Source organism: Gymnodraco acuticeps, unplaced genomic scaffold, assembly GCF_902827175.1.
Source record: "Gymnodraco acuticeps unplaced genomic scaffold, fGymAcu1.1, whole genome shotgun sequence".
Lineage (NCBI taxonomy): Eukaryota > Metazoa > Chordata > Actinopteri > Perciformes > Bathydraconidae > Gymnodraco > Gymnodraco acuticeps.
This window is the reverse complement of record NW_022991645.1, coordinates 220,420-238,999: the sequence shown is the minus strand read 5'-3', so window position 1 is coordinate 238,999 and position 18,580 is coordinate 220,420. Positions and strand designations below refer to the sequence as shown.

At 43.9% G+C, this 18,580-nt stretch overlaps 1 protein-coding gene across 1 annotated transcript in view; it reads left to right on the top strand.

Moving 5' to 3' along the window:
* Positions 1 to 17,777, top strand: part of LOC117534335 (excitatory amino acid transporter 5-like) — a 29,616-nt gene extending 11,839 nt beyond the window's left edge. The window contains 9 exon segments of the mRNA XM_034198529.1: positions 981 to 1,023; positions 1,103 to 1,154; positions 1,157 to 1,309; positions 1,741 to 1,840; positions 8,776 to 9,009; positions 9,091 to 9,285; positions 9,619 to 9,753; positions 13,811 to 13,913; positions 15,529 to 17,777. Of these exon segments, the coding sequence (XP_034054420.1) occupies positions 981 to 1,023; positions 1,103 to 1,154; positions 1,157 to 1,309; positions 1,741 to 1,840; positions 8,776 to 9,009; positions 9,091 to 9,285; positions 9,619 to 9,753; positions 13,811 to 13,913; positions 15,529 to 15,699 (1,186 nt within the window). The 3' untranslated portion in view covers positions 15,700 to 17,777.
* Positions 17,778 to 18,580: the final 803 nt, after the last annotated feature.

The following is an 18,580-nucleotide window of genomic DNA, read 5'->3' as shown; positions in this document are numbered from 1 at the left end:
CCGCGGTGCTCTTGGGTTGTCAGCCCAGACCCGTCCTCCTGACCCCCTCCACCCACCCTGGTGGCCCTAGTTTTGTGTCCCTCCTCCGGTCCCCCTCCACCCACCCTGCTGGACATTGTTTTTTTGGGTTTTTTTTGGACGTTTATTGGACTGTTTTGGTGTTTTAGGGACGTCTGGAATCCGTCCCTTGAGGGGGGGGTTCTGTTACGATTATTGTGTTATGTCACGTTTTGTATGTCTTGTTTTGGGTGTTTTGCTGTTCTCCCTGTCGTGTTTTCCTCCGTGTATATTGTCTGGTCCTTTTCCCTGTGTTTTTGCTCCTGTCGTTAGTTTCCTTGGTGTGTCTAGTTGTCTGATTGTGTTCACCTGTGGCCCTTGTGTTTCTCCTCCCCTGCCCGGCTGTTTCTCGTCTTGTGATTTAGTCTGTTCTCTTCCTGTGTTCAGTGTTGGTTCGTCTTGTGATTTGGCTTGTCCTCGGTGAGTGTTGTGTTCTGTCTTTGTTAGCGTAGCCTTGAAATAAAGGAATTTTCACGTTAATCTGCATTTGGGTCCTACCTGCTTCACACACCATAACAGTTGGTCTGACAAAACAAGACATTTGAAGACGTCACTCTTAATAAATAGTAGAAAGCACACCAACCCACATCAATCCGATTACAGCCCGGGCTGATTAGTGTATTTTTAGTAATCCTGCTGGGGATGAGTGACAGATTAGTTGAGTCAGCAGCGGTACGTTGCAATGATCTCTGCTGCGGCATGTTGGCCGACTCTTCTTCATCCTGCTGAAGGTCAGCTGATCGTAACACTGGTCCTCCCTGATTAGTTTGAGTGTTTTTCATTTTTCAAAGTCATTTTTGCTCATCTGTGGTAGAGGTGTAGAAGGTAGTGCAAAATATAAAGCAGCTTCTTTCTTAGTCTCCAGTCATATATTCTTTGTATGAAAGGTAAATAACACTCCATGTCTCTTTGTTACTCAACAGGAACATGGTTCCCTCTAATCTGATTGAGGCCACGTTTCAGCAGGTAACACACCCCCAGAACTCAGAATTAAAGTGCAATACCTTTTACACTTGCTGTGACTAACCCTACTGTGTTCCTTCAGTACAAAACGGACCTGATTCCCATCCTCAAGTCCCAACCAGAACCGTGCAGCCCAACTTCGTCTACGTCTTCCCAGATGAGAATGACCCTAAAGGTCGGACAGTGTACCTTGAGCTGACCCCGCCTCCAGATGTCACGTACAAAACGAGTCCTGGCACCAGCCAACAGATGAACGTCCTGGGCATCGTCATCTTCTCCGCCACCATGGGTGAGCAGACTGAAGCAGAACATGATGTTGTTAAGTCCTGAGGTTTTCTGCTCTTCAGTTTTTAGAATGATTCAGTTTTCTGTCATTTATCATTGTTGTGAAACATATCAGATGTTTAAGTTCTTTAATTTAACTTTCTTCACATTAATGTTTAAAAGTTTGAGCTGTAAACATTTCCCCAAAAAATAACAGTCAAAAGATTCAAACCATTTAGGCTTTGTCCTCACGGTGTTGCACAATTTCACTCCAAACTAAATTCTTTCTACAACCATAAAACATTTCATTCCATTTGAGGGCGTTTTGGCATTAGTTTAGACATCTTTCGTTTTTTAACCCATAAACCCTTGGATTCCTAATTTACATTTATCATCCTGCACAATTTAGAGTGCAGTTGGTTCTCCCTATAAAGATGTGTAAACGGTATGTTGCAGGCTTGTTGCTGGGCAGGATGGGGGAGCGAGGAGCTCCACTGGTCAACGTCTGCCAGTGTATCAACGAGTGTGTCATGAAGATCATCAACGCTGCTGTGTGGTGAGAAGAATACTCTGAACGTACACACAGTACTTACAGAATCTGTGACACAGAGGAGGGCTTCTGTCAATCTGACCTAGTGACTGGTCGGGGGGGAAAAGCGTGCAGGTGGTAACAACTTACTGCTGCGGCACCTGAGCAGATTAAAAACATCCGCAGAGCCCACAAAGCTCAACGACCTGAATACTGAACAGACAGACACACTTCCTATATTTGTGTCACTTCTAAGCTACAGTCACTGCAAATATTCAGCTTCACATGCTGAACGCTTTGCTCTCTGATTTGGAGGTGATATTATTAGGGTTGATTGGGCCACTGCACCAGCAGGAAATAGATGAATACATTTATACATATTTTTCAGAATGTTGGCTTTTGGTAATCATGGTAACACTTGCACTGATACAACAGGAAGTATAATTTGGTGGTAAATCATCATGAAGTGAATTGTAGTGACCCTTCGGTAAGATTTTTTTTTTTTGTAGTGTAGTAATGGCAATGATAATCTCAAGTCCCAGGCTCCTCCAACAATGCAACATAGGACATACAACAATTAAAAAATAGTGCAAGAAGAAATGGAGCAGAATAGATTAGAATAAAAAAGTGTAGATTATGTGATTTGACCAATGATCTTCCTGTTAGGCCAAGATGTGTCTTCTTGACATTGTTTCAGATGTGAAAGCATCTTTTAAATAAGAAACATTATTCAAAATATTAATTATAGGTTTGTTATTTAATTTTTTTTAGTTAGTATTCGTCCCACTGCAGACACCCAACCAAGCCAAAGCCTGTTAACCTTGCGGCAATCTGACAGGAGAAACAGAAGCATCCTGGTATCCTTGACCAGCTTTCTTGAATCTGACCTAGTGACCTGTCAGGTGGTCAGGTGGGCAAACACATGGAGGTGACATCCGAGGACGGGTGGCGCAGTGGTCTGTGCATCTGATCATCAGATCAAGGGGGTGCTGTGGAACTCCAGTTCGAAACCCGCTCCTGCCGCCACTGCGTCAGGCCGTTGTGTCCTTGGGGAAGACACTTCACCCGGATTTGCTCCTGTGGGTATTGTCCACAGTACATGTATGATACTAATGTGTACTTGTAAAAGCGCCTCGATGACTTCGAGGCGTGAAGATGGACGGTGTGGCGCAGTGCGCTGTGCAATGATCATTAGATCAAGGGGTGAAACCCGCCGCCGCTGTGTCTGTAAAGCCGTTGTGTCCTTTGGGCAAGACACTTCACCTGAACTTGCTCCTGTGGGTATTGTCCACAGTGGTGACCATTGCATGTATGATATGTGTATTTGTAAAGCGCTTTGAGCATCTGGAAAAGCGCTATAATAAATGTAAGGAATTATTATTATTATTATTATCCTCCTGCTGCAGCACCGGAGCAGTTTAAAAACAGCCAATCAAAGCCTAATGACCTGGATACTCAACACAACACTGTACTACAGCTCCTGTGTTAGTGATTCTTCTAAAACTACAATAACCACAGACACATTAAAGGCTTCTCAATTCTCTAATTTCCCCTCCTCGACTCCTCGGTCCTCCGGTAGTGACCCGGAAATGAATTTCAGCGCGCCATGTTGAAGGACATCTCATTTCTCTAATCGAGGACCGAGCGTCAAGGAGGCTCTCTGGAGGAGCTCTAATCGAGGATACACTGATGGGTCCTCCACGGCTCCTTCGTGGATGCATTTCCAGCAACAGAGATGTTTCAAAGAGTCGTGACACACGGCCGGACTTATCTCAGCCAATCACAGCTCTGCATGCATCCCCTGGATATTATTTTATTAACTGCTTTCATCGCAACGTGATGTTTCCAGAGAGAACAGCTGTGAGGTCCGTTCAGAAAGCAGAGCAGTGTGTATAATATATATCACTCAGTATAACAGGCCTACATTACTCTCTGTATTTGTATGCTGTAGTTTAGTAGATATCTACAAACAAAGAGTCGATATTTTTCCAAGACCATTTAGTGCTTCACATAATAAAATACACAATGGCTGTAGCCTGATTATATGCTTTAGGAGCTGTGTGTGTGTGTGTGTGTGTGTGTGTGTGTGTGTGTGTGTGTGTGTGTGTGTGTGTGTGTGTGTGTGTGTGTGTGTGTGTGTGTGTGTGTGTGTGTGTGTGTTGTGTGTGTGTGTGTTAGGGGTGTAACGGTTCACAGAAGTCACGGTTCGGTTCGTTCCTCGGTTTGGAGGTCACGGTTCGGTTCGGTACAACAAGAAAAAGCAAAAAAAAGTCCCAAATGCATAATTCCAGGTTTGTTGTTATTTATTTTTGAACAGTAGTGCAAGTTTCAGTTTAAAAATAAAGAACTCTGACATTTTGAATAATTAACTGTATTAAACAGTTAAAAACAAACCACACTCAGATGGCCATATTATCTATAATGGCTGATGTCAAACAAAAAGGTTTCATCAAGCTGTAAAACTAAAAAGAATGTCTTGAAAATATGACATCATAAATAATAAGAAAGTGTTTCAAGAACGCAAAGTCGTTGAAAAACATATGCCAAAAGCTTCTGTTATTTATTTTGGTCTCTCGGTCTATTGGCTTCTTAAAAACAGCGGGGAAAAGCTGCTGAACTGCTGCCGTCTTTTGCCGGGCTCCGGTGATTGGCAAATCTGGGTGATGCCTTCTGATATGATTTAGCATGTTTGGCGTGTGTTTCCATTAGCATACCGCACCACTGTCTAACAACGCCGACACACCGTCCTCGTCCGATCCACTACTCGCACACTTAATCGTTATTGTAGTCCACAGGGAACCCGAAATGTTCCCACACAGCTGATTTAAAAGAAGCAGGTGGGTTCTAGCTGCTGTGTGTTATCTGAAATCGCCATACTAACTTTTCTTCTTCTTGTATTTTGTTCGTTTTGTTGTTGTGTTTCTTCTTGTTCTTCATTTGTTGTTTAAGGGCGGCTGGCAAACAGCTTTTAGGCGCAATACCGCCCCCTGGATTATATATAGTGTAATGGATACTGCCCTGAATGACAGACTTTTTCCCCACTCGTAACAGACAGACAGACAGGTCTCAGTTGGTTTGGTGTCCTCTGCTTACTTTTAATAATTGTAAATAAAACCCGTAATTTATTTTCCTCATTGTAGCGACCAGAGAGGGGGGGATATATCCAGTCTCTGATTGTGTTACGTTATTATGAGAGTGCTCTCATACTTGTTTGAATCTGAAATTGTATATATTTATATAAATATAAGTGTGTGTGTGTGTGTCCCGAATCTGTAGCCTGTTATTGTCTCATTATACCGCACTGTGAATGAATCAAAGTAAATATATAAGTGGTCATGAACACATCTGTCCATCAGACAGAGGGCTGTTGTGCCTCCTGTCATCATTAATGGACGTCTCTTTAAAATGACCGCTCAGAGGAGAGGAGTTCTCATTTCTCTAACCGTCTGCTGCTTCCCCTCCTCTCTCCTCGGTTCCCCTCCTCAGTCCTCCGCTCGCATCTCCTGTGGGCGGGACTAAGACACGAGGATAGGAGTCGAGGAAAGGAGTTGAGGAGGGGAATTAGAGAATTGAGAAGCCTTTAATGTGTATAATAAATAAGAGCTTCAGACTCCAAACATTATAATAACAACATGTTAACATTATAAGGTGTTGCACAGTATTGCACATTGCATGTTTAGTTCACTTCAGTTTAGTTCCGTTCAGTTTAGTTTAGTCTTTTGCTCCTGAACACTTTGCTCTTTGATTTGAAGGTTTGTTGGAGGGTGTTAGCTGATGAGAATAAACGGCTGTAGTTGTAAAGCTGATGAAACATATTTCAGTAATAACAGAACGGTTAAGGGAATATTTATTGAGATTCGTTCTTCTTCTTCTTCTTTTGGACACTCGGGTAAAGAGAGGGGCGGAGTTGTCAACTGATCACCATCTGGTGGTGAGTTGGGTCGAGTGGCGGGGGAAGCCTCTGGATAGACCTGGTAAGCCCAAACATGTAGTTCGGGTGAACTGGGAACATCTAGAGGAGGCCCAAGTTCATGAGGCCTTCAACTCACACCTCTGGCGGAGCTTTTCGGGCATTCCTGTGGAGGTTGGGGACATTGAACCAGAGTGGTCGGTGTTCAAAGCCTCTATTGCCGAAGCTGCGGCGGGGAGCTGTGGTCTCAAGGTCTTAGGTGCCTCAAGGGGCGGTAACCCTCGAACCTCCTGGTGGACACCGGTGGTCAGGGAAGCCGTCCGACTGAAGAAGGAGGCCTTCAGGGATTTGTTATCCCGGGGGACTCCCGAGGCAGTTGTAAGGTACCGACAGGCCGAAGGGCAGCAGCCTCAGCCGTGGCCGAGGCAAAGCAGCGGGTGTGGGAGAAGTTCGGAGAAGACATGGAAAAGGACTTTCGGGCGGCACCAAAGTTGTTCTGGAAAACTGTCCGACACCTCAGGAGGGGGAATCGGGGAACCATCCAAGCTGTGTACAGTAAGGATGGGACGTTGTTGACCTCAACTGATGGAGTGTTAGGGCGTTGGAAGGAACACTTTGAGGAACTCCTGAACCCGACAACTCCGCCCTCTATGTTAGAGGCAGAGCTGGAGTATGACGGGGGATCAACACCAATCTCCCGGGGGGAGGTCACTGAGGTCGTCAAACAACTCCACAGTGGCAAAGCCCCGGGGGTGGATAAGATCCGCCCAGAAATGCTGAAGGCTCTGGGTGTTGAGGGACTGTCATGGTTGACACGTCTCATCAACGTTGCGTGGAAGTCGGAAACAGTACCGAAGGAGTGGCAGACCGGGGTGGTGGTTCCCCTTTTTAAAAAGTGGGATCAGAGGGTGTGCGCCAATTACAGAGGCATCACACTACTCAGCCTCCCCGGGAAAGTGTACTCTAAGGTACTCGAAAGGAGGGTCAGGCCGATTGTCGAACCTCAGATTGAGGAGGAACAATGCGGATTCCGTCCTGGTCGTGGAACGACGGATCAGCTTTTTACTCTCGCAAGGATCCTGGAGGGGGCCTGGGAGTACGCTTATCCGGTCTACATGTGTTTTGTAGACTTGGAGAAGGCGTATGACCGAGTTCCCAGGGAGGTACTGTGGGAGGTGCTGCGGGAGTATGGGGTGAGGGGGTCTCTACTCAGGCCCATCCAATCTCTGTACTCGGTCCTCTGCAGTAAGTCGGACCCATTTCCTGTGAGGGTTGCCCTCCGCCATGGCTGCGCTTTGTCACCAATCCTGTTTGTAATATACATGGATCGGATTTCGAGGCGTAGTCATGGGGGAGGGGGTCTGCGGTTCGGTGGACTAAGGATTGCACCACTGCTTTTTGTAGATGATGTGGTTCTAATGGCTTCATCGGTCTGCGACCTTCAGCACTCACTGGATCGGTTCACAACCGAGTGTGAAGCGGCTGGGATGAGGATCAGCACCTCCAAATCTGAGGCCATGGTTCTCAGCAGGAAACCGATGGACTGTCCACTCCAAGTAGGGAATGAGTCCTTACCCCAAGTGAAGGAGTTCAAGTATCTCGGGGGCTTGTTCTCGAGTGAGGGAACAATGGAGCGTGAGATGGGCCGGAGAATCGGAGCAGAGGGAACGGTACTGCAGTCGCTTTACCGCACCGTTGTGACCAAAAGGGAGCTGAGCCAGAAGGCAAAGCTCTCTGTCTACCGGGCCATTTTCGTTCCTACCCTCACCTATGGTCATGAAGGATGAGTCTTGACCGAAAGAACGAGATCGCGGATACAAGCGGCCGAGATGGGTTTTCTCCGCAGGGTGGCTGGTGTCTCCCTTAGGGATAAGGTGAGAAGTTCGGTCATCCGGGAGGGACTCGGAGTTGAACCGCTCCTCCTTCGCGTCGAAAGGAGCCAGTTGAGGTGGTTCGGGCACCTAGTTAGGATGCCACCTGGGCGCCTCCCTAGGGAGGTGTTCCAGGCACGTCCAGCTGAGAAGAGACCAAGGGTAGACCTAGGACCAGGTGGAGGGATTATATCTCTTCACTGGCCTGGGAGCGCCTTAGGATCCCCCAGTCAGAGCTGGTTGATGTGGTCAGGGAAAGGAAAGTTTGGGGCTCTCTGCTGGAACTGCTACCCCCGCGACCCGACCACGGATAAGCGGGAGAAGATGGATGGATGGATTTTTTTGGATCAATTATTCATTTATTTGTCAATTTAGAACACAGGGTTGCACAATGAAATTTACATTTTATTCTCACAGAATGTATGATCAATTATTTAAAGTATTTGAATTGGAATAGAAAATGTTTTATATAGTGACTAATAGACACAATGTTATATAATTATACACCGAGAGTGGTTTGTTATGGTAGTGTAAAAGCAGTGTTCTGACAGAAAGTTCCATGTCATTTATTTATGACACCAGCACACCTCCTGCATTCAACAGGACACACACACACACACACACACACACACACACACACACACACACACACACACACACACACACACACACACACACACACACACACACACACACACACACACACACACACACACACACACACACCACACACACACACACCACACCACACCACACCACACCACACCACACACCTCACCACACACAGAGAGAAACAGAGGGGGGGAGGAGAGAGTGCAGGCTAGGCAGAGGGCCTGACTAGTTATCCTAACATCAGAATGATCGCCATGACCCACACTTAGCCCATGCAGTCATGTATATGTTTATATATCAAATATGAGGTGGATACTCATGATCCCGCGAGGTTGATTGCTTGATGACTTCACCATCAATCCAGAATTTCTACTTGAATTAAGTAATAGATAAATCTCATTGCTATACAATTAACACCATGTATTCCTGCTCCCCAGAGGATAACCTCTTTGGATTTAAATGACTCCATGTTGTTTTCTTTCATGTCACCTTCTGGACAACTGTACACGGTTAGCTTCACCACTGTAAAGAGTCTAACTGATAAATCATCAGTGTTTTGTTTGCTTCAGGTACTTCCCATTTGGAATCGTCTTCCTGGTGGCGGGTAAGATCCTGGACATGCAAGACCCAAGCACGCTGGGGAAGAAGCTGGGCTGGTATGGCATCACCGTGCTCGCTGGCCTCTTTGTCCATGGACTTATCCTCCTCCCTTTCTTCTACTTTGTCCTCACCAAGAAGAACCCCTTTACCTACATCCGCGGGCTGCTGCAGGCCATGGTGATCGCCCTGGCAACCTCCTCCAGGTCAGAGTCAAGGACAGTCCTGCTTTACCTGCCGGTCTGTGGATGTTTTCAAGGTAGTCATTAAATGTTGTATCTTCTCAGCTCTGCCACGCTTCCAATCACCATGAAGTGTTTGTTGGAAAACTGCCACGTGGACCGACAAATTGCTCGCTTCGTCCTACCCGTGGGGGCTACAATCAACATGGATGGGACGGCACTGTACGAGGCTGTGGCGGCCATCTTCATTGCTCAGGTTAATGACTATGAGCTGGACTTCGGCCAGTTGGTCACCATCAGGTAAACCAACAGACATTGTTTGTCTGAGAAACTTGAAGAACTTGTTTAGACTTCATTTCCCAAATGGAAATAATCTATAACAAATGGACACAATATGTGAATGTTTTTAATTATATGTCTACTGCAAGAGATTCCCACTATAACTTATACTTTACTTTGTATGCATAGCACAAATCATGCTCCAGTCCTAAATGTGATTGTTCAGCAAATCGATACAATGCAACAAAAATGTGATTCTCAGTAAGGACTTTAAGTTGTGAAAAGGCCAATACATTTAGTTTGAATAAATATATTATGTTAAATTTGACTCTTACTTCTGTTGTCCTCATGCAGCATCACGGCCACAGCTGCCAGCATCGGTGCAGCAGGGATCCCTCAGGCTGGTCTGGTTACCATGGTGATTGTACTGACATCAGTAGGCCTGCCCCCAGATGACATCACACTCATCGTGGCCATCGACTGGATTCTGTGAGTTTACAGTACTGGTTATGTAGAAAGGTCTCTGTCTCAGCATTTCAGTATTATTAACGGTACATTGTAGAATAGAGTAAAACAAAAATCCATTACTCAATTAATCAACAACTTTATTAATCCCGCAAAGGGCAATTGATTATGAGCAGCAGCTTATATCATGTACACAGGCAGGAACATACAAGAAGAAAACACACAGATACACCCGGGAGCACAGATGTGGATCATTCCAATTTACACTATAAATAGTTCAAAGCATCACAATAATAAATAAATAATCAAGTTAAAAGCTTTTCAAGAATTTAAAAGTTTGAGTGCAGAAGGGATGAATGATTTTGAAAAGCGATTAGTCCTTTGAGCAGGTAGAGCATATCTTCGCCCTGATGGCAACAGACGCAATTCATGTGAAAGAACATGACCTGAAGAGTTCAGAATGCTCTCTGCTTTCCGCAGAATCTGTTGATTACAGAAGGAATTTAAGTCTCTCTGTTTCACGCCGATGATCTTGGAGCAGGTTTTAACAATGCTGTTCAGGCTGTTCCTGTCTTTCAGTGTAAGGCTATGGAACCAGCAGATAAAAGAAAAACAAATACGGCTCTCAATGAATGCTTGGTAAAAACGACAAAGAATGAAAGGCCTGAAGAGAAAGAGTTCAGTTTGCGAAGAAGGTGCATTCTCTGTTGACCCCGCTTCACAATACACTCAGTATTCACATCAAATGTGAGGTGGTCATCGAAAATGGTATTTGTATGATGTGACAATTTCTACATTGTCATTGTGTATGACAATGTCCCCTCCTCTTCTCCTTGTACACAAACTCGCTCGGATCAGTCATTAGCCCGCATGGTTTTTCATACCACTGCTACGCTGACGACACCCATTTCATTCTGTCCTTTCCCCGCTCAGAGACCCAGGTCGTCGCACGCATCTCTGCTTGTCTAGCTCAGTGGTTCTCAAATAGGGGTACGCGGACCCCTAGGGGTACGTTGGACTACTGCAGGGGTACGTTGGAGTACTGCAGTTAATGAAAAAATAACATATGTAATGCATTTAAACAAACTACTAATAGTAACTACTTTATTCAAAGGTTTACAGTAATTCTGGATAATAAAATGGGGAAAATAAATGGGGTGCTCTCTTTTCCTTTCCCTCTCCTGACAGCCCGTCAGTCTCGTGCAGCTCGCTGAACCTGTAATAAGTGACCCGACAGTAAAGAATACATATATTTATAACTAGTATAGCTAGTTCCAGAGTAGATAAACTAGCTAAGTGTGTTACTCTTAGTGTATTTAATGTTGCTCCGCTCAACGGTCCGTCACAGCGGGGGAGCTGTGATCATGCAGAGCTGCGTGTTCTCCGTCAGCTGATCTGATCTCTGATCTCTCTCTCGCGTCCGGTAAGACTTCACTCGCGTTGATGTACAAATCTATCAGATCTAGCTAGTTCAAGCTAATGATATGACTGCCTGCTTATCAAAGGACCTAAACAATAAGCGTTGCTTGGCAACGGCGTGTGGCCGCAAAGTATAGCATTATGCATATGTGTATATGAGGGGTCAAAATCCCATGCTCAAAAAATGCTCATATATTTTTTTCTCTTCATTCCCCACGCCCCAAAATAAATAAATACCAATTTTAGGGAAAGTAACGAAGTTTGAGCAGTGTGAGTTTTATATGAACAGAGTTATACATATTTCAAAACACATGTGTGTAATAACTGCAGGTTTGTCAGAATGACAAAGATCCTCAGTGAAGCTCAAGCCCATGTTTCTCACTACATTGTAAGTACAACTTATTAAAAAGATCAGTTCAATGCAACTAATGTCGTCTTAGTGTTATTGCATGATGTTAAAATTGGTTTGCCATGAATTTAGTGATGGATTGTAAACATTTTAAATGTAGCATTTAAGTGTTTCTCAGTTACAAGGTTGTTGTTTTAAAGGTGACATGTCATGCTTTTCCGGTTATTACCCGTCCCCTTGTGTGTTATGAAGGTTTTTATGCATGTAAACGGTGTGCAGAGTCAAAACCCTCAAAGTACACCATGTAGCGAGTAAAACTCTTAACACATAAAATACCTCCCCAAAACGCCTCGTTGGAGATACGTCACTGTCCATTTGATTCTTCCGGGTACATCATGATGTCATGTCGTCCCCGGAACGAAATGGACCAATCCGTGGAGCCGTTACGTTACGTCCGCGGAGCCGTTACGTTAAGCCCCCGCTGATTGGTCCAAATTGACCAATCCACGGACTTCCTCACACACTCAGTGCAAGCAGCTCTGCTGATTTCTCCTCCCTGTGCAGGCTGATAACAGACAGTTGGGATCGCGGCAAAATTTTCTCTGCAGACCCATTCTCTCTGCAGACCCATTCTCACAGCGTTTATCGACCTTTTTCTTACTCAATATCAAGCCACACTTATTGTTGTTACTTCGGCTGTGACTTTGTGTGTGCTCAGGGTGAGTTTGGCTGTGTATCGCTAAACAAGGAAATCACACCTCCACGGAGCTCAGCGCGATTCACAACGTCCCGACTGGTCCCGACCAATCGGAGCACACTGGGCTCACAGGGAAGGGGGGGCAAGAATTGCAACGAGCCGTTTAGTGGAGAGAGTGAATACTGCTGAATACACATACTATACAGAGATGCTGTATGAGAAATGTGATTTTGGAACATTGAACAATGTAAATCTATTCTAGTATACCTCAACAATGGAATTATGATCAGTGGAAATGGCCATGACATGTGACCTTTAATAACTCAGACACCGATGGTGCAGCGCTATACTGTACCTCTTTATATAGGCATTTTGTCCCTAACAAATCGTTTTTGCGCTGATCAAGGGGTACTTGGCTGAACTTTTTTTTCAAAGTGGGTACATTACTGAAAAAAGTTTGAGAACCACTGATCTAGCTGACATCTCTCAGTGGATGTCTGCTCATCACCTCAAGCTCAACCTTGACAAGACTGAACTGCTTTTCCTTCCGGGAAAAGATTGTCCCACTCTTGACCTGACAATCAACATCGGCACCTCAGTTGTTTCCCCGACTCAGACTGCAAGGAATCTGGGTGTGACCCTAGATAACAACCTGTCCTTCACTGCAAACATCGCTGCTACAACCCGCTGTTGCAGATACACGCTTTACAACATCAGGAAGATACGTCCCCAGCTGACCCAGAAAGCGACGCAGGTTCTGGTCCAGGCTCTCGTCATCTCACGCCTAGACTACTACAACTCCCTCCTGGCTGGTCTACCTGCATGTGCCATCCGACCTCTGCAGCTCATCCAGAATGCAGCGGCTCGCCTGGTCTTCAACCTTCCTAAATTCTCCCACACCACGCCGCTCCTCCGCTCCCTCCACTGGCTTCCAGTAACTGCTAGAATCCACTTCAAGACAATGGTACTTGCGTACCATGCTGCGAATGGATCTGGCCCTTCCTACATCCAGGACATGGTTAAACTGTACACCCCAGCACGTGCACTCCGCTCTGCATCAACCAAACAGCTCGCTGCACCCGCACTGCGAGGGGGACCCAAGTTCCCATCAGCAAAAACACGTGGGTTTGCTATCCTGGCTCCAGGATGGTGGAATGAGCTCCCCATTGACATCAGGACAGCAGATAGCTTACACACCTTCCGGCGCAGACTGAAAACTCATCTCTTTCGACTCCACTTCGAGCGATAGAACTATTAACAAAGCACTTATATACTAATAAAGGACTGGCTTATCTAAAGCCAGTTGAGTAGCACTTGAAATGTTTTTGCTCTATGAAACCTGATGTACTTATATGATTCTGTTTTCTTCAAGTTTGTATTTTGTTGGTCGAACGCACTTATTGTAAGTCGCTTTGGATAAAAGTGTCAGCTAAATGCAATGCAATGTAATGTAATGTATGATGCACTCCTTAGGAACATCCTTTTGACGTCTTTTTTTTTGTGACGTCTACAAAAAAAAAGACGTCACAAGGATGACGTCTTTACGACTCTGAGACTCTCGTCCAGAGTAGTTTAGGTTTCACGGTGTCTCCCTTTAATCACATCTGTTTCTACAGTGACAGGTTTCGAACCATGATCAACGTTCTGGGCGACGCTCTGGCAGCGGGAATCATCGACCATCTCTGTCGGAAAGATTTCCCCCTCAGTGGAGCAGAAAAGGTATCTATGAAAATCTTACTCTGTGTATGTTGGCTATTAACTTAATCTTACTTTTCTGACCTTTTAAAGTAATGTATTAAATCTTTTTAGACGTTTTACCTTTAAAGCTCACCTATTATACTGTATTAGAAAAATATATTATAGGGCCATATCTATACAAAACATGTCTCTATAGGGTCACCCATTGTAGCATGCCTCATACCCCTCTATTTCAGCCCTGTTACTAAAGTGCTGATTCTGGGTCTGGCCCTTTAAATGTAGCCAAGCTGCTGCTGGCCACACCCCCTTGGAGCTGCTGCTGGTCACGCCCCTTTGGAGCGTCCACATGCAAGCAGTGAGCTCTGTGAAGAGAAGGCTGTCCACCAGCAGAAACTCAGATAAACACTGCCGTGATTAAACGCCATATTATGTTCCAAACCACATCAAGCGTTATTTCTGAAACAGTATAATTCCTTACATTTATTATAGCGCTTTTTCAATGACTCAAAGCGCTTTACATATACACACATTACACATATATCATACATAATGGTCAGATAGTATGGAGCTCAAACGCTTGCTCTCACGCGGGTTTACCACAAGGTGAGTACCTTTTTATATCCTGCTTCTTTACACATACTCTCTCCAGTACAGCGTTAGCTCTGAGTGTTAGCGATGCTTGCTAATGTAAACAAAGACCATATTACTTCCAAAACACGTTGCGCATTGTTTCTGATACAGCGTATTTATTTCTGATGGGGACGATAGGTTGGGTGGACGGGACGTTGCCAGGAGTTCAACGTAAAGCCTGCCCACATTTTAGTAATGTCGTCATGACGCAGCAAATCTGGATCAGCTCCGTTGTTCACCCGTTTTTAGAGATTTGGGTAAGGTGGAAAAGAGAGAGGGTTGTATTTTTGGAAACTTTGTGAGTCTCCTTACACACCGGGGACACATATTTATTTATAAAATACATCAAAAAGTGCATAATAGGTGACCTTTAACTTAAATAACAACAGAAAAAGTTTGCTCTTTTGGAGGCAATAACAAATCCCAAATCAAATATCACTCTCTATAACTTCTGATTGGAAACACAAACCTGTCGATTACAACTCTGAGCTGTAACTGGATTTATACCTGTTGGGTTACAAACAGTTACATCAGTGTTTTCTCAGATTTTGGAGTCAACCACAACAGATTAGATCCCTTACTCTTATCTTAAAATATATGTCACACAACCTTCATTTCACAAAATATCTCAGCACAAGCACGTTCTCAAACAAGAAGGCTGAGCCAGTAGGTGGCAATAAAGTCTACAATGAAAACACCAGAGTAGAACATATGTACAAATAACACGTTTATTTTCCTTTGGCAGCAGTAAATTCAAATACAAACAATAGTAGCAAATATATAATTGATGTATACTAACCTATTTCCTCACCTTTATCATGTAACCCATTCCGACTGGATGGGACATGTGTGTGTATCACATATCCTTTCTGGCACATTGACCTGTGTTCTATGGCAACAAATGTGTCCATCATTGTTGTTGTTTCAGACATATGCTTTAAAAAAAAAATCTTGATCACTTCACAGTTTGCATCTAATGTCTAAATGTAATGTGTTTTTTCTTCAGGCTGGGCCATCTTATGGTACGCAGAATCCTCACGCTCACAACAACTCTAACAGTGTAGACGTGCCAATGACAGAGATCCACACACACAAAGACTGTATGTTTGATACGACGGGCGACTCAGTCGGCGAGAGGCACCCACACACCGTTTACTATAACATCTGTCAGGTGTGATTGGAGACGCACCGAGTTAAAGTTCACTGTGCCATCTGAACAGGAGGCAGACTTTGTTGTTACAGAGCATGATACCTCTTCTTCTGAGCAGCCCCAACTGCTTTGAATTTAATTTAGGTGACAGGAAATGTTGTTTATTTGGCCAAAAGTGGATTGGAGCGTCATTTGGAGCTTTTTCCCTAATGACAGTGAGAACAAAAGCTCCACTACAAGAACTAATGGTGCCATTTTAATGGAAACCAGCCATCAGCACTAACTGGCAAACTAGCCTGAATTTAAAAAGTGGTGGGATTGATATATCAAGAAGAGAAATCCAGCAAATTGTCTGGTTCCTTTTGAAGAACAGCTGAACAGGAGCCTGATCTGCATCAGAGACACAGCCCTCCTGGAAGCATCTACACACTCATCCTCAGGTCTGACAGCTCCACGTAGCAGCTGGACACGCTGCAGTTAACCTTCTGAACTGGGTATCAAACCTTAATGGCTCTTGGGTACTGCCATAAATGTGACTGTACTATCACTTTCAGGTCAGTTTAGTTTTTAGTTTAACACAAAATGAAGATGGAATGCCAGTTCCACACCTTGAAGTGATCTAAAGAAGGAGATGGCTGATACAAGCTGCCAAAATAAGTTTCCATCACAGGGTCACTCGTCCCAGCTAATAAGGGTTTCACAACAACATTATTGAAAGCACTTCATCTGTGCAAAGTAATCCACAGAATGAAGCTTATAACGTTATTATACAAATCCACATACTATTATGTGAAGGACTGCAGAGGGTCATCTTACTTGGGGTCAAAAAACTTTGGGGCGCAATACCTGGGCTGCCACTATGATTCCTTTATTGCTGAGACCACAGCCGCTTTACCTGTTGGAAATTAATGAATGAAAATGATTAGTGCATGTCTGGTGTAAAAAACGTGTTAGTTACCAGGTGAGGGGAACCAATGACCCTCGTGAGTCGTGACTGATGGAGCCAGACGCCTCCTGATAGAGATCAGGCACTTGCTACTGAAAAGACTCTGGGGAGGCCCAGAAGACACTGAAGGGATTATATCTCCTCAACCCTGAGCACTTCTTCCAACATCTTCCAAGTCGAGCTGTTAGACATCCCGACTGCTCAGACCCTTGTAAGCCATCACCTTTGACTGGGTGCTATATTTGTACAACTGTGACCCCATCAAATAGTCCTGGTCCTCTTATTAAGGAACCTGCATCATGTGATACAACTTTTTCATGCTTGTCATCTCTACTCAGACTTTAAAGCCAGAACAAATCCACTTCTATGTTGAGAGAGTGATAGTTTAAGACAACATGTTGGATCACATTGAATGTAATTTAAAATACTCGCAGGTTGACCAAAAGAGAAAGCTAAACAGCTTGGACCCCTCTCCTAGAACATTTGTTTGTGTTTTATCTCAAATCATCTCTGTCTTTCCTACATCCCTTTGACTTTTCTGTGTGTTTGATTGGCTGGTGCTCACTGCTGCCTGTTTAGACTGGTTGTGTGTTAAAGGGTAATCTGTTCACTCTGACAGCCCAATGGATCCAAGTGCTCTTCACCTTGCAAATCAAGCTTCTTCTTCTTCCATCTTTTTTTTATTGACAGCATGCTGGCATGCGCTCTTACTGGCTTCACTTGAAGCCGCTGTGCATTATATTTTTCTCCTGTTTTTAATCAAAGTGCTGTAGGGATTATGGGACTTGGTACCAAAGTCAGTTTGTGTTCAGTTACTACTTAACTACTTAAATGTGTGTATTACCTCAAATTGTTTACTTACATCTGAGATTGTGAGTGACTTCTGGCAATGTGTTTGACAAACACCAGTGGTTCATAGAAGGTAAGAAAAAGGTGTAAGAACTCATGTTTCAAAAGCTGGTCAGGGGAAATTAAGTTATGATGTTATAAATAAATGACTTGTAGTTATGTGGACAAATCATATATATATATATATATTTTTTTTTATAAAGTGCTCCTTTAACTTCTCTCTGTGTACAGTAAGTTAAGTAGCTGTGTTGTTTATGTAGAACAATGAAAACGTAGACCTGCCTTAATGTAACCGTTGACATTCTGTCATTTTAATCCACATACCTCAATGTTTCTCTGCCAATGCACACTGACTAACTGCAACTATTACAAAAGCACAGCTTTCATCGAATTGCATCGTGTATATACTTTATTTGTTTTTTATATGATATGTGTTTTTGGACTTTGGGTAATTGCTGTTTGTTTATATTAAAAAATAAATATACTGATACCAATACAGTTAATTCTCTCTTACATACAGTGAAAGTGACTTGTTAAAGGTCACATGTCATGGCCATTTCCACTGATCATAATTCCATTGTTGTGGTCTACTAGAATAGATTTATACTGTGCAATTTTCCAAACTCACATTGGTTTCTCATACAGCATCTCTGTAAACAACCCTGTCTCCTAAAAATTACGTTCCCACAGAACTAAACTGCATTCTCAATTACGTTTAGCTAGAAACGTATTTTCTCCCACGTTACGTTTGTTATGAACGTATCTCAAATACGTTTATTTTCTACATATCTTCTAGAAACATATTTCCTCCCACGTTACGTTCGTTATGAACGTATCTTAAATACGTTTATTTTCTACATATCTTCTAGAAACGTATTTTCTCCCACGTTACGTGCGTTATGAACGTATCTTAAATACGTTTATTTTCTACATATCTTTGCCATTTATTGTCTTGCTTATAATAATGATAATAGTCATTTATAAATATCATTTTTTGGGCAGTGGTAGCGAAGTCGATAGGGACTTGGCTTGGCAACTGGAAGGTCACCAGTTCAAGTCCCGGCAAGACCAAGTGCTACCGAGGTGTCCCTGAGCAAGGCACCGTTCCCTACA